Source organism: Sander lucioperca, chromosome 2 (genome assembly GCF_008315115.2).
Source record: "Sander lucioperca isolate FBNREF2018 chromosome 2, SLUC_FBN_1.2, whole genome shotgun sequence".
Classification (NCBI taxonomy): Eukaryota; Metazoa; Chordata; class Actinopteri; order Perciformes; family Percidae; genus Sander; species Sander lucioperca.
The window spans coordinates 8,869,134-8,886,427 of record NC_050174.1 but is presented as its reverse complement, the minus strand read 5'-3'; the positions used below and the strand labels follow the sequence as shown (position 1 = coordinate 8,886,427).

Here is a 17,294-nt window from a genome sequence, read left to right as displayed (position 1 = left end):
GTCCCACTTCCATGAGAAATTAAGATTGAAACAAAACACTGGTTTCTGATTGGCAGATAAACTCCCAAACCTGTAGGGGTCCCCGCTCACATGACCTGAGATATAAATACAACCACACAACGTCCCTCATTGCTCTCCATTGCATCTCTGCTGAAGGAAGCACAGTCAAACATTTATACTTCAATTAAATACTTTCATTTGCTGGACGAGTGGACTATTTTGGTGTTCCTGTAACACATGGATCACTCTGGATCCTTTTGAAACACTGTCCACCAGTGCTCCATTTTAATCTGCAGAAGAAGAAATCAACGTTTCTCTAGAGAAGGAGAAGGACAATGTACACTGCTCTCTCGACTGAGCGGTTTTTCTTCGCTGCCTTTGAAGAAATATCAGCTTTTTCCGTTATCACTGACGAGTGATTAACAGATTTGTTTTGTTTTGATGGTGGAGCATCTGTGGTACCTAACGAACGGAAACACATCAACGGTAAAGAGGCAAGTTAGGCAGTAAGGAAGTTCTGGGCAGAGAAATTAAGTGTTCTTAATTTCAGTAACCGCTACTGTTGCAAAATGTTGCTACATTGAATGTGATTTTGACCGTGTGTTCTGTATTGCTGTGAAAGTACTATGATCACGGTACTTGTTGAATGTTTTTGTGTTTGATACTGTACATAATATAATGTTACTTCCCACCGCGGAGACCACTGTCGGCGGAGTTTATAACTTACTTTCTGTCATTCAAAATGTTAAGACCATCGCGGCAATGCAACGCTGCAGCGGAGCTCTCAAGTAGACTGAATGAGAGATTATTTATACTAGTGGTGGGCAGATCAATTCAAATATCAATACCAATGTTGGTATTGATATTGATCAATACCAGTATAATGAGATCGATACTTCAGTTTCAGTTTCTCTCCAGTATGCACTGAGGCGGTTTCATCTTAGAGGCGACCTGGCCATCTTTGTCTGTGTAAGTCCCTCTGCTTTAAAGTGCTGCTCGTGTCACAGCGCGGAGCAGGCACACTTTGCTCCTCCTCCCCCCTCTTGTGATTTGATGTTGTACCGTCACGTGACTCAGCGGCGGAAGGTAAACAAGCAAGCGAGCAGCCAGGCCTGGCGGTGGCGGCCAGCAGCACAGAGACAGAGCAGAAGAATGGCAGAGAGGAAGAGGAGCGCTGTGTGGCTATATTTTCAGGCCGAAAATGAAACAACGGCAAGCAGTATAATTTGTAAAAAGGCTGTAAGATACAGTGGTAACACAATAAATTTATACAAGCATATGGAAATTCTGTCCTGGATTTTAACTTATCAATAATCCAAATGTAAAAACATAAAATCACTTAGGCTGAAGGTCTTGAAAATTCATCCACCTTAATTATTAAAAAGTATCTGTATCAGTGATATTGGCCCTGTATTTACTTGGTATCGGAGCAATACCACTAATTTATACTGCTCGCCAGAAGTCAGAGGTTAGCCACCAGAGGTAGAATCATAAACATTCCTCTCGTTTGTCAAAATCTCAGATCTCTGACATAACGCCACGATGGGTCGGCCGCCTGAGTGAAAGAGGAGATTGGTTATTATTGCTCCGCCTGGAACCAAGATTCACAGTGTGCTTTTCTGTCCTCTTTGACCACTAATTTCACACACACCGCAGACACAAACACACACTCAAACACCGATCACCGGTTCCCCTAGTCACGTGATCTTGGGGTTAAAAAGCCAGTTTTGCCTTTCCTCGAGTAGCCATTTTGTGCTTCTCTAAGGGAAATGAGCCAAGTAAATTTCAGCTGGGCTTTTACTGTGAAGGGTAGAAATTGGCTTTTATTTTGTTTTGTCTTAGCGAAATGCTGAGTGAATTTAAGATGGACCTTTATTATGAAGGGTAGACAAGGAAGAGCCAGCGTTATGGCAGCGCTTTTTTTCCTAAACCTTTTTTCCGCGGTCTTTTAGTTTTATTCACAGTTTAATATCCAACGCTGTCCACACTTCTCCAAATTCCAAGTTCATTGGGTATCCAGGAAACCAACACACACACACACACACACACACACACACACACACACACTAGTGTTGCTTTCGTCAATGAAAATTATGACTAAATATCGTCGTCAACGAACCTTTATCACGTGAGGAAAACGAGACGAGACGCAATGTAAATGCTGGTCATGTGACGATGACTACAATTAAATGTATAATGCAATATTGTTGACGAATAAAAACGAGTAAATGTGGTTTACAAAATAAAAACTATGCTAAAATGTCTCTTCAGTTTTGTTGACCAAAACGAGACGAGACGAAATGTTATAACGTTATTTCGTCTCGTTTAGTCGCGTTATTATTATAATTTTGCAGTAGGCCTATTTCTGTTTCCTGTGTCTCACTTCAGGGGCTGCATCAAGTCGAACTGCGCAGACGCAGGCGACGTCACTTCCTCAAGCCATACTCGGGGCATTATTTAGAAGATGCAGCTGCGGTTAGCGTAAACGACAACAAACTAAATTAAGTCTGACACAGAGAAAGGGGCCGATGGCCGGCCAGCTGGGGTTCGTCTTTGGGAGAAAAAGAAGAAACGACATTTGGAAAAACTTTCATTACACAGAAGTGGAAAAGAAAACGGAATGTGTTGTGGAAAAAGATGGGGAGAAATGTGGCCACAAAATCTCAGGAAAAAAACACCACGAACCTTAAGAGACATCTCAAGGCATTCCATAATGAAATTGAGGTAAGTCAAGACATTAACGTAACGTTACTTTCTATTTTAGAAAGCTCATGCCAACTCACGAGGCTGTCGTTAATGTGTCTCATTTTAACGTTTGCTTTAGACGTTAGCTTTAAACACTAGCCACTGGAGCTGAAAACGACTGAGACAAACGTGTGTGACTAGCGCGTGTGTGTATAATTGTTTGTGAGAGAGTTGTGGGTTAACATGTGTGACTAGTGTGTGTGTGTGTGTGTGTGTGTGTGTGTGTGTGTGTGTGTGCGTGCGCGCGCGTGTGAAGGTGAAATAAAGGTTTCTAAATAAGGAAGGCTGACATGCAGATATGGCCACAGGGTGACAGCTGAGTAGCTGAATTAAAATCCCATTTTCTCATCAGTCATGTTAAGAGCCTGCTTTGCTCTCTGCTCGATAACCAGAGGATATATATGCCAAGTGTGGTAGGGATAGTGTCTGCCTCTGGAGAGGCCAGCTGTGTGGAGAAGATATAAAGAGCGGAAGGAGGGTTGGGAGAGGGGAGGTGGAGTAGAGGAAGTAGAGAAAAGCATAGATTGAGGATATGGGAGAGGCTGCATTTAATTTCCTATACTGCATTAACTTATAGAACGCTAACTGAAAGTGGCCTAGTCTATATCCACGACGTTCCATTTCCGGGATTGCTCCGGTGCAGAGGGAAATTCCACGGGATATTCGTTACCTTCCGCTTTCTTTGTGTTGGCATTCTAAACTCCGGTCGATTTATGAGGACTATGGTTAACTGCGTCTCAGATCTTTGCAGGCCAAATCGAGACAGCTAGCTAGACTATCTGTCGAATCTGAGTTTTCTGCTGCACGACTAAAACAACTTTTGAACGTACATGTTCCACCAAAACAAGTTCCTTCCCGAGACTATTTTGCAGCTGCAGCGGGGCTCCGTTCGGTGCTTAGCATCGCCCAAGACAATTGTGATTGGTTTAAAGACATGCCAATAAACCAGAGCATGTTTTTCTCCTATCCAGGAATGCTGTGTGGACTAGCCAGACCCTCCTCCGCAGCGCTGTGAAGGACGGTCTGGCAATGCGAGATTAAAAGTGGCCTAACATAACATCCTTAAATAAAACCACCAAAATCTTTTTAATTAAAATAGTATCCATTTTGACTTAACTTTCAAACACAATCTCCCCATCTTTTTTTGTCAGTGTTTTTGTTCAACACAAAGTGACTTTTTAGACGACACTCCAAAAGGAAACCTTGTCCTTTTTCACATGATCAATGTTAATGCATTTTCTGACAGTCAAGACAGTCAGACTGTCTTGGTGGTGTTTGCAGAGGCCCGAGGGAGATAACCCAGTCTGACCTGATAGAAGCAAATCTAGATTTCCATGCTGCTAATGTACTCCACCCAGCAACTAGGATATAGTTAATCAAAGAGGGCGTCTGCTTTTAAAATTAAACATTTGTGTTGAAATCCTAGTCTGGTTATGATCAATAAAGAGCCAAACAATAAGGAGCATTTGAAGGAAATTACAAAATGATCTTGTTTTGCAGTGGGGGTAATGGAACCACCATTTACATTAATTTTATTTTAAATGAATTCTAGCTTTGAAATGAAATGATGCAGCCACAGTGCCTGTGTTGCATCGAGTGACAGCAGCCAAGCATACAGACAATTCAGTGTGTGTGCACGTGGTGAAACGTCTCACTAATGCTTATGACCTTGTTATGTAGAAAACACTATAATAAATTAACATTGCTGTGGAGATAGACAGTTGTGGGCTCTGTTGCTCACAGAGTATTGTCCATGACCTATATTGCTGGGAGGATTGGAATTTGCTTTTGTCTGATTTACAGCTTAACATGTGGTTATCTGAGGCCTCTTTGATCCGAGCTGTTTCATGCAGCAAAACTGTGTGACGAAGAACAAATGTATGAAATGGCACAATGGCATAAGCTAAAAACCTATTCCATCCTGCTCACTAAAGTGATTTTATTGAATATGATCAAGCCTCAACTTCTGGCTGGCTGTCGGTTAGACTTGTTTTGTCTGACTTAGCTTGGTTACTAGGCTGCGTACCTGTGACTGTGGAAAAAATTTGACCTTTCTTGATTACTTGCCTCTAAATATTGGCATTCCATATTAAAAGACTGATAGCTTGCCAAATAAACAGTTTTATGTTGACTGTTGAATATGGAGGTTGCCATAGCATCTGGCTTTCCACCAGCATAACACTTAAACTGAACAAATAGATTCTCAGAACATCCACAGAAATGAATATCCTCTGTCTAACTCGCCTGGATAATTCAGCCATTTAATTACCACAGCTTTGATGATGATAACCTTGCTGGTCTAACCAAAGCCCCACAGGTTTTTAATTTCCTCACCACTCTGATTCTGATGGGACACCTGAAAGTGTGTATCGTGACACATTTGATTAGCTAGAACACAAAAAAAGATGAAGATTCCCAGTCAGAAATCTCAGCTGTGACTACTTTTGTTCAACTGCTAAATTTATACGGACACATTTATACATACTGTTTAGGGAGAGCTTTTGTATTGTTGTTTTGTATTGTTGCATAACATATTAGAGAAGACCTCACTCTATTCAAATTTACAAAATAGCTCAGTTACATTAAGTATGAGAATTCAAAGGCACTTCGATGTTAATTATGTAGTTCTTTATTTCACTGCTTCACATTAGCACCAGAATTGAGAAAATCTTTCCACAGATGTTACTTTTTGCTCGAAACATCTATTATACTTTTACACTCGCAAATTGAACTGATCTCTTTGAAAATAATCCTGGCCAGAGGCGAATATACAGTAGCCCACACATATGCTAATTAAATAGGCGTTAGAGACGATCCATTCATATAATGGCTTTAAAAGAGAGAGATCATGCGGGGACCGCAGGAGGCAGTATCAATGGTGCAGAACCCAGATAACACAAGACTTCTCAAGTCAAAGCTCTGCTGAGATGACACCTATCATACCATGGAGAGCAGAGACAATGTCCCACTCAACCAACAAGGTTTTCTAAGTGAGACATCAATGGCACACAAGTAAGGCTATTTAAAGATAAATGCCCTACACAGCATTTCATAAGAGCAAGCACGATAATGAAACTGCAATAAAATGCTTTCATACTGCGATTTCCTGTGCATACAACACTGTTGGCCTATCTGTCCAGGAAAACGGGGCAACGGGTGTAGCAATTCAAAGTCTGATGTTTTTTTCAAATCGCCTCTGCATACAGAAGTGCCTACATCCTCTACCCTGAGAAGGAACATTTACAAAACTAAAAGTCTGTTGCCTTTTTATCCATTATAGTCAAAAGGTTTGATTCAAGGCAAATTGTTTCTAGGACATACAGTGGGATTGGTGTTCCAAAATATGCTTCTGTGGCACTAAAGGTCTTTTCAGGTGGGGAGAGATTGAAGCGCATTGTGATTCATTTTCAATGAGAGGCAAATGGGCAGGTAGGGGGGTGCGGGCAATCTGACAGACGGAACGACAAGCGGGCGCAATCCTGTGAAACTTTCGCGGCCGTGCTCATTGAGAGTTGAATTGTCTCAAACCTTTTCCAACGCAAGCGACGCACATTTCAAATTAATGGACGAGAGACTCTGACTCTTGCTGTTTGTGAGTTCCCTAAAATATATAACTGTTTTCTAAACAGCTATCTGGACATAAACAGTAGGGCTTTCACATGGCAGAGCATCGACATAAGACTGGATGTATCTGGTGATGTTTTGTATAGTTTGAACTTAAATTAGGCTATAGAATTACAACTATGCTAATTTAGCTAACTCTAGCTATCAACAATAACAGCCTGTGGTTAGCAAAGACTAGGATTGCCACTATTTGTTATTGACCTGTGATCAGGGATATATCATACCACAGTCAACTAATGTCATTCAGTTGTATCTGCAGGCAGCGTTTTCCCAACCATTATAAGGGGTAGGTGCAGCACCCAAGCCATTTGGGCACCACCAAAGCCAAATTAATGTAAAATAAATGTGAGCATCAAAACTAACTAAATTCCTTTTCTCAGATCTAATGGTTGTAGCTGGTCCTCAGTGGACTTCTTTAGTAAGTTGAGTCTTTAAGCTTTTTGAGTGTTATTTATTTATGTATTATCTGCTCTAGCTTTTCCAACATTTAGACACAGATATGGTATTAATAAAAGGTCCAAAATGATTTGAAATTGCATTTCTTTATTGAAAAACGTAACATTTTCTGGAGGGAGTACCCCTAAACCCCCGTCAAATGCGTGCACCTCAGTCCTCCACAAACCCAGGGAAAATACTGCCGGCAGGGATACAGTAGTGCACACAAGCCCCATGGTTACCAAGGATAGAACACCTGGTGTTAACTTGAAGATTGTTGTGTGCCTGTCTATTCACATCTATGGATCCATAGCGAATACGCAGGCGAAATGTCTAAAAAAACTTAATGCATGAGAAAAGCATCATTGGAAGCATACTTTCACTAGCACTGTATTTGTCTTGCTAGGCTTTGTGGTTGGCTTGCATTTTTTTTTTGTGTTGCCATGACAACAGAATAAGATTTCCTCTTTTGTTGAGCAAGTGTTCACTTTTCAGTCAGTAACAGAAAAACCACAGAAAATGACCCCCTTCACAATCCAAGAGTTCCCACTTACCAACTGGCTTCCTTTCTCTCCCCCACAAATTATCTGACAATCTCTGCTGTCTGATACAAATGGCTCTCTATTTAATAAGATAGCGATGGACCGCCAGAAACCTTCGTTACCCAGACAACTAATGACATGAATCAGAGGGAGAGACGGGACTGACAGGAAGACAATGACCACTGTGTTCAAAGTAACTGGAAAACATAACTATTTACGGTGTGTATCTGGTGAATACAGTGTCATCAGTCACATACATGGGAGAACACAAATGTACACAATGAGCTTTGTGCTACTACAAATACCTAATAGGACATATTTCACTGACGATAAGCTGGCAACCAGGTGCAGGAAAATCTGCTTATGATACAGCAGGAAACCAAGTGAAGTTCTAAGAAAAAACTGGAATATGCTTTTAAGCAGCTCCTTCATGAACACTGCCACCAGGCCTTATTATGAGCACTTGAGCTAGTAAGGGCATTTTAATAGTCAGTAGCTTGAGCTTTTGTAGCACTTTAGCTGCAGTTATACTGAACCTCCAGGGTTTTGGAATTAATTTCTGATGTTGCACTTGTTTTCTCCATTTACTGTAAAGTCAACAACTATCAAACTGAATTCTGCTTTAAAAATACACTGCTGGATTTGAGGTGACCAGATCTATTTTTTATTGCTTTGGTCAACTTCAATATGTTTTCCTTTATTTACAATATCTGGTTATTCCTCTCAAGTGAAAACTGCTCAGGCAGCCAAAATCAATAAAAGTCAAATCCCGTTCTCATTTCGAAAACAGTATGTGGGTGTCTGTTAGACATCTGTGAGGAGGAGCTTATGATAGGAAACATCAGTGTCTGCAAAAACCCCTACCTTTAGGATAGAGAGCTTTTATTCCATAACCCCTTTCTCTCCATCTATTGTTTTTTCATATGTTTCAGGCTGAGTGGACATGTAAAAGCATTTCAAAGCCCTCAACTGGAAAATGTTCATCTGCATTTTGCATAATCAACTATCACGCTGAGAGTACTGCATCCCAAACTCCTACGTAAAACGTTTCCAATTTCACGCTATGTACCCAACCCATCTTTAGAGAGTGAATAATTTCCAATATCCTAGAAGGCGGGTAATTCTCCTCATCAATCCTTTCAAAAGAGGGGGTAATGAAGATTGAATGTGTAGGTGAGGACAGAGGTATTTGTGTTATTTCGCTGTTCAAACTGTCCAACACTAGAATGGCCAAACAAGATAAACTCCCTGCTTCTGAATAACAGCTCCACTGCAGGCCTTCAATAGCTGCACAGCATGTTTAATCAAGCACCAGTTAATTAGCAATTACCATGGACAAACAAGTACGACTGGAGAGGTAAAAAGAAAATAAATGACATTACAAAATTTAGAGATCACCATCAACAACAGTATTCTTTTGCACTGTGCTGCCTTACATATATCATGTTTGATTATTAATGTTTTATTCTCAAGGTCTCTACATGTAAACATCTTCAAAACTCTGTATCCACTTGGCTGCTTAGATGAGATGCATCTATAAAATGATGCACTGGCTGAAGCAACTTCGCAAGTACACTTCTGTGAAGCAGTAAACAGCTGTGTAGTTGAGCCCTCCCACATTGTGAACAGTCTTTTAATGGGTTCTTGACCTTCATAATCACTGATTGACCTGATGAAACATCTAGCAATAATGTCTGATAACCATTATACTGTAGCGCTCACAAACAACCCCTACCGCTTAGTCGCGCATTACCAGACCTCACTCCGCAACGCTGTGGAGTGAGGTCTGGCTCATCCACACATAGTATATTCCAGGATAGGAAACGCTCTGGGTTGTTTGCATTTCTTCTTTAAACCAATTACAATCGTCTTGGGCGGCGCTAAGCTCCAGACGCAGAGACGGTGGCTCTGCAAAATGGTCTCGGGAAGGAACTTGTTTTTGTTGAACATTTGCACCCCGCAAAAGAAAACGCAACATACAATATTAAATGAAGTTAAGTGTTTACACAATACAGTAATGTGAGTTATATAAATTAGCTGGACACATGGTTAAACGTAATTTGCACTTACCAGTTTATCGCCATGTGTATTTTGTCCATAGTAAATCCCTGCCAATCAGTCCCAAAACGTCCCAGTTAGATAGTAAATGCTGTAAATATATTCTTTGTAAATCTTTAAAATAATTTCCCAAAAGAACCAAGCAGGCCTGCCTTATTGCACAATCCAAAGTTTCTTCAAAACTTTTCAGCGTGTAGCTTGCTAGTTCGGAGGTTCTGGTTGTTGTTTACTGAAGCGAACAGAGTTTAAGAACGGCAATACACAGAGAGCGGAAGATGAGGGGCATCCGGCGAACTGTCGTTGATCCAGACTACCTTGATCCCCTGACAAGCATATCCCTGTACTCTAAAGGGTGCACCTTTGTGAATTTGTTTCAACAAAGACATTTCTTATGATAAGAAATGCTGAAAAATAAACTATAGAAGAGATTACATTTAAAGGCATGGTAGGTAACTATTTGTATTTCCAATAAACACTTTGTCATATATTGTTTGAAATGGTCTTTAGACCCCGACAGTAATAAATAACTTATGTGCTCTAAAAAAGGAGCGAAAAATATCTGTCATCTGTAGCTGCTATAATCCTGTAAAAACACTCACCAATCACTACCTTGCAGTCCGCTTGTAAAGAACCAATGAAATGCCTCCTTGCCCCGCTGCACATACTCTACCCCTCCTGTGTACAAGCCTGAGCTCAATGTGCGTTGTCGCCCCATTGCTAACAGTAGTCATGTTTGTTTTAAACATTCGGTATGATAATATTAGGTGTTTGCGTACCAGATAATGAGACATGAAGTGGAATTGCGGTCCTTTCGCCGCTCTAAAGCAGCGACGCAGTGGTGCTCGTGCCCGTCTGTGTGGGTCGGAGTCCCGAGGGCAGGGGGAGGGGTTAGACGGAGCCCGAGGAGATGCTACTTTCAAATCTTGCTAGCTTTTCAACATTACCAACCCTGCTTTAAGTCTAAACTGTCAAAAAAATTATATATAATATTTTTGGGTTTTGGACTGATAGTCAGACAAATCAAGAAAATTGAAGATGCCACTTTTGGCTCTAGAAAAAAAGAGATTTGTAACCAATATTATGTTATAGATAAATCAACAGATTAATCAATAATTAAGGCAACTTTAAGATACAGCACTAATTCAGTTTCCCTTAATTTTTTGGGTATAGATTCCAAATCATCTAGTCAAGTGCATTATTGAGTCAAATCAATATCCAGTATTACACAGTTTGACCAGTGACAGACAGTCTACAAGTCTAAAGATAAAGACTGAGTAGAAAAATGTAGAACTATGTAGATACAAGTACATACCATGTATATAATATGTATACCAGTTAAATATCATACAAACCAACAGAACAGCACCACAAGCTTTATTTTACCAGAGAATGAACGCCTCTCTGACACAAACCGAAAACGAAAGACTATTATAAGCTTCATAAAGCAGCATTTGGAGCATGCATATCGTACTGGTGTTGGTGTGGTGACCCCCAGCAGATAGAGCAGAAAGCATGAATTTGGAAAAAGGTAATTGATGTGTGTCATCTAAAACAAACTTACTGGGATCATCCAGTTGGCTAGGTCTCCATGTTTTGACACCTGCATGGCTCCCAGCATTGTCAGGTTGATGTGACCCCTAAAAAAAGAATGACACAACAGAAGAAGACAGCTGTCAACTTCAGAACTAGTTCAACTTATGAACTCATGAAGTCCACTTGTCAAAAAATGCATTTAGTATTGCTATATTTAGCCCAGAGGGGTTGTGACAGGACACACAATACAAATGCAAATACTTGATGATAGGATAGCTTCTCAACACAAACAAATGTCTTCACAACAATAACCCTCTCTACAGTTTTCTTAATAACAGAACTTGACATACTTAAAAAGCTGGTGACAAGGTTTTATTGTCATTCCTTTTTAAACTACTGCATCTTCTTACCAATGCTTTGTTTTGAAAATATAATAGTATTATTTTGCATATTTAGTTTCTGCTAGATAAATGCCAATTATACATAAATGTACTGTAATAGCAGACAGGGGTGGACTGGGACCAAAAATCGGCCCTGGCATTTTGGCCCAGACCGGCCCACCACATAAGATCACAAATACCACCTGTCCTTGCGCTCCCCTGAATATGTATACCAACTCCTACTCCTTAAAACTACTAACGCTATATATAACAAGCTATATATATATATATATATATATATATATATATATATATATATATATATATATATATATATATATGAGAACATCATCTCAGATACCTGCGCACTTAGCCAAACTAATGCAATCATACAGTATAGCATGCCTACTTCTTTTATTGTTGTAGTGTTATCATCAACAGTTTGTCCACCACTTGTTTTTGGCTCAGTTTTATCAATGAGCAAAATGTTTTAAGGGGAGTTCTGCTTACCGCAGGTTCTACCCTCACTCCCTCATCTCTGTCCCTCTCCTCCTGAGTCTCCTCCTCACTGTGCGTACCACTGCCGTCGACACCGACACCACCACCACTATCATCAGCCACGGGAGCTGGAAAACATGTCTGTCAATTTGACACATTTGGCAGCTTCTCTACACCTTTGTTTCTTTTTCACGTTTAGAATCATCTTGCTTCCTATCTGTTTGTGTACTTCCCAGTTCCCCTGTCACTGACTGTGTGTTTATCTTTCGCACTGCGCACCGTTACGGACTAGTCCATTTCATTGTGAAAGTAGGGGGTGTATGGAAAAACCTAGCCTATGTGATATTTTTGACTAAAGTGTTTTGGGCCAGCCCAGTGTCAATTGAAAAATCAGTGGGCTGCTGATCTAGTCCTACCACTTTTATGGGCCGGTTCATGGGCCGGGCAAAAAAATGTAATTAAAAAAAAAAAAAAGCAGAATAAAGTCTGATTCTGTGGGCAAGTAGTTATTTCATCTTTCTAATAAGAGAGCATGTCCTTTTTTTTGTTTCTCCTAAATAAGGAGTTCAAAGTCCTAAGTGAGGTTTCCAACAATGCCTTCAGAGCAGGTAGGAGCATTAATAGGGTGCTTGCAGTTGGATAGATTTAAACCAAGATGTATGGCAGTGGATTCCTCATTGTTTCTTCATTGCATGTGGCAACAGATGGACAAAGACATACCGAGACTAGGAAAGGTTTGTGATAAAGACGTACAAGTCTTAATTTAATTCCAGTAAGAGAAGTAGCTGGAGTGGTATTTGAGGCAACACAGCTCACAATCCACCATATGTTGTAATTCTTTCTGAGAGACTGGACTCTTAACTGTGGTCTCACAACAGCACACACAAACACGGTTACGTTTGGTCCCTGCCAGTGTGTGACTGAACAGCGCTATTTATGAGCACTATTGGATTTTCACAGGGTGGACAAGTAGAATGGCTGCTGTAAGGTGTGCGGGTGGGCAATCTCAGACAGCTGGCAAATCAATAAGGGACTTAGGGAATATGGCAAGGCTGCAGTCTAGCTATACTGGTGACAATAGCTATTTGTTAATAGCCAGCGCTGCAAAGTGTGGCTTTGTCCTGTGGTTAAATCCCATGGTTATAGCTTGCGTACGTTGTAGGTGATAAACTATTGAATTAAGAAAATATTTGATTTGTTGTTTTGGTTTTTGCATAAACTCCACCAAGGACTTCAGAAAAGTGACTAATTTATTTCATTATTTTTGAGTATGAATATGCTGTCTATATGTAAATCCAGAAATGTCAGGCATATCAAACTTTGAGTCAGCAAATACGTTTTCAAAGCTAATGTGTTGTGGCCTCACCCTCGGATCATGGCAAATGACTCATCACTGGAGAAATAGGCAGCCCCTGGGAGAACAGTAACAGTTTCCTTCCCTGTGGAGCAGAGTTGACAAAGTTTGAATTTATCATAGCAAAGTTAATCATAAAGTTAAGCATAAATCACAAAGATGGTAAATGAAATTACAAAATACATTAAAGAAATACACAAATCAATGAATGGATGAACGAAAGAGAATTATGTCAACATTATGTTAATATCGTTTTAAAAGTGCATCTGAATAAAAGCATTAAGTGATCTTAACAGAGAATCCATTGTATTAAGCATTCATCTAAGTGTGTGTGTATAATGCAGAAAATCAGATAGAAATATGCAAAGTCACATTTTGGCCCGAAAGGCTCTCTTAATCCATACATAATTTAGTTAGACCAGTGGTTCCACTGCTTTTAACGTTTACATAAATCTATCATTGGGAATTTCTGATTAGGATAACCCTCACCAGCGTTAATCAGGTCTGCATCCACTGCATCCTCAGTGGGGTATGGGCCCTATGCAGAGACAAGTGAGGATATACAAGAATGAGTGCACAGGCGGGCAGCCACACATACACTCACACATCACTCAGCCTCACCGGCCATGATCTTTCAAGGGAGAGACAGACACAATCACATTTTGGTGATTTGATGAGACATTGATTTTCGCTGTGCTCAACAAAGGGAGCAATCGTTTTGGATGCAGAGGAGAGTAAAAAAGGGGAGAGGAGATATAGGAGAAGTCGAGGGGAGAGGAGAGGACAAGGTCTCTTTAAAACTGGCACTCATAATAAAAAAAAGGCTAAATAAAAATTAGCTTAGGCCCTATTCTCCTGTCAACACAAATGATTGGAAATATACCCTAGTTGCAGCAGCAGCCTTTGTTAAAGGCTCAGCCAGCAAATAATGATTGTGAGAAAGAATAACGGAAGAGAAAGTGTCAAACTGCCACAATCTGTTCTCTAACAAACCCAGCACATTTTAACCTACGGCCCAAACTGGGATTGATACTGCTCAAACGAGTGGCTATTTATCTTGCTACATGCTCAGAGCACAATTCAGTTTCAAAACGTTTACTGCTGCTTAAAACGACCGTCTACACACAGATCAGAAAATATGCTGCTCGTTAGCTTGTTCAGTTGAGATTGAAAGCACTGAAGCCTGAGTGTGAAGAAAGCTCTCTGTAGGCATCTTACCAGTCCCAAAATTCCATTTTCACTTTGGAGGTGTAGAGTGATGTCTGGTTTTATAAAGTTGCTGGCCAGCATGGGGATACCAATACCAAGGTTAGCTGATTGGATCTTTGTTAAAGATGGTAACTTTTACATTTGTAATCATGGAATGGAATTCAGTATTAAGATGAAGAGAAATGTATAATATTGTTGAAAGCTGCTATGACAGACTACCATACACTGCACATCGTACTTGGACATTTGTCCCTCTCATTCTCATTATAACAGTCATGTTGTGTGATTAAGTTCGAAAGATTTGTTGTGTGGACAATGCTCAAACCCACAGAAGTATAAAGCCTACCAATTATTCATTGTGTGCTGAAAATAAAAAAACCACGGCACAGCTTTCTTTTTGTTGTGGCTATTGGCCAACACCTGGTTTTGTTGATAATTAAAGGGAGGAACCTAGAGAAAAAAGTTATCCAATTCCATAATTTGCTCACTCCTTGTATTCTTTAAAAGGATACCATACATCCCATCCTCAAACTCCAGAGCAGCCCGTCGAATGATCCTTTCCCGAACAATATCGGAGTCCTTCTTTGGTTTGGGCTTCTCATCTTGGCTTTTCTTTACTGTGCGTTTCTGGAACCATACAGAGATATATGAGGCACAGGGGGACAGCATGTTGAGAGGCTATTTCTGTATGAGTACAGCTAGTACACAGCTAGTATGTGCGTTTCAATGATGGAAATGTAAAACCCTGCTACAATAGCTTATGTCAGAAAGTGGTTGACTCTACATTTAATTGTTATCGGAATAATTATTTATAATTTTTTTATTAATTAAACCAATTGTTGAAAGGAACATATTTTTTAATAGTGACTTTCACATAATGACATAATTCATAAACTACAGAGAAAATGGTTTCTATGTATAATCTCTCTTTATTCATTCAAGCTCTAAAAGGCCACGTTTTGTACCTCAATCCTTTTCTCGTAGCTGGCTCCCTGGACAACCCTGTTGACGTAGATGCTGGGTATGTGGATGTCCTCTTCAGCAAAGGTCCCGACATCCACCACCTCCTCCACCTACAGAGACAGAGAGTGATGAGCTCCACCTTCACCTGTACAATGTCTCACAACCATTGAGATTAAAGTTCAGATAAGGAAACCACACACTAATGGAACTGTGCTACCAGGATATAACTCTGCCTACCCAGCTATGACATTTAACAGATTAACAGATAAAGACCACAAGAGTTTTTTGCCATCCTGCGGGCTAATCTCAAGAAATGATTGTGTAATTTTAAAGGCCAAAAAAAAGAAAAGAGAATAGAAATGCTCAACTGTTATTTTACAGCAGATGTGCGTCTTATAATTAGTTTGATATTAAATCCTAAATTTGAGCTACAAACAACAGTGAGTATGACGCACAAGCAGACATTTAGACTCCAGATATGATCTCACAGGTTTAAAAATTCTGCTACTGTCGTCTCTTTCACTGGGAAGAGAGGGTAAATATTTGTGGGAGAAGGTGTTGCATTTATTTATTTAGCAACTCCAGAGTCCTCTGAAAGCTGTGTGTGTACCCAAAGCCAGCTTGGCTGACTAAAAACAGAAGACACAACAAGCCCAGCGAACATAGCTTGATCCTTGGATCAAAGTAGAGATGTTCCGATACCGATACCAGTATCGGTATCGCCTCCGATACTACCTAAAACGCTGGTATCGGGAAGTACTGGAGTTTATGCACTGATCCGATACCACATAATAAAGCCCTAAAGAAAATCTACGTTAAAGTAAATTTAGTTTATTTATGTTCTTTTTCCGTTATAACTGACTGTCAAACTGGATAATAAAAGAAAGTTCTATGGCATTCATTGTTTGTGTTTGTTCATGTTTCACAAAGAGTTTAACCTGGACCAGGCCGACAACAAAGATAGAAATCATATCACATCCATACAGGGATAGTAGTATACAGTTGTTAAAACATAATAAAATATATGACACACTGGTATCAAAGGCGATGGAGAGTAGGGGTTCGTGGAGGATTTTGGTCTAACCAAACACAAAAGACAAAAAAAAACACATTTTACTTTTAGCTACATATCTTCTTTTAATTTATTTTTCTTTTTAGGTCTATTCCACAACCCCCATCCTCAAGACTCTCTTACAAGGTTTACATTTCAGCTCAGCTTATTCTGTGAATCTCAGTGGAGCTGCTATAAAATTGGCCCCTTATATTCTCTAAATATACCCTCATAACACTTGATTACATTTAATATGGTAGCATATGATAAGGTACACGTCTCAGATATCTACCAAATGATATGTTCCTGACTCTGAGACAAACGTGCACCATAAAGAGTTATTTATGTCTGACTAACTAGACACAGATGGAAATGGCTATTGATTTGAGCAGAGTTGATTCAACATGTCCGGGATAGAAATCCCAGAATGACTGCACCTGCTCCCTCCTCCTCAGGTAACATAAGGAACTGCTATAAACTGAGCCTACAGCTTCCACTCATTCAGGTGTTCAGGGACAGCACGTGTGGGCTCCACAAAATCTTGCTGCACATTTTAGCCTGCTCTAGCTCCTAAAACTCAGACATCATGCTCATATTTGTAGGCTGTGTTATTAAACACAGTGGTCCCTGAGATTTTAAGTCAACATAAGATTCAAACTAAGCTGGGAAGGCATAGTGGGCATTGTTTAAGGAGGACTGATTTTCCTTTATCAAAAAGAAGAGACTCCCAAGAGGGAGGAGACACAATTTAGTTTTTCCTGAAGATTCTTCAAGGGGGGAAAAGCACTTGAAATGACACAAAATTAAATGAAAAAAGAAGAGCGTTATCATCACATCTTTGGGGACCAAAAGGGGACTTAACCATGGCAATATACAGTAATTCTCACCCTCCCTTTCACATT

General features: G+C 40.0%; 1 protein-coding gene across 1 annotated transcript in view; it reads right to left on the bottom strand.

Moving 5' to 3' along the window:
* The window catches only part of oxct1a (3-oxoacid CoA transferase 1a), a 49,885-nt gene that overhangs the window by 11,893 nt on the left and 20,698 nt on the right, over positions 1 to 17,294 (bottom strand). Inside the window, exons 8-13 of the mRNA XM_031305005.2 lie at positions 15,344 to 15,451; positions 14,891 to 15,005; positions 14,388 to 14,482; positions 13,659 to 13,707; positions 13,182 to 13,254; positions 10,966 to 11,041 (exon numbers count right to left, since the gene is read on the bottom strand). Coding sequence (XP_031160865.1) covers positions 10,966 to 11,041; positions 13,182 to 13,254; positions 13,659 to 13,707; positions 14,388 to 14,482; positions 14,891 to 15,005; positions 15,344 to 15,451 — 516 coding nt within the window. The remainder of the gene's footprint in view (positions 1 to 10,965; positions 11,042 to 13,181; positions 13,255 to 13,658; positions 13,708 to 14,387; positions 14,483 to 14,890; positions 15,006 to 15,343; positions 15,452 to 17,294) is intronic.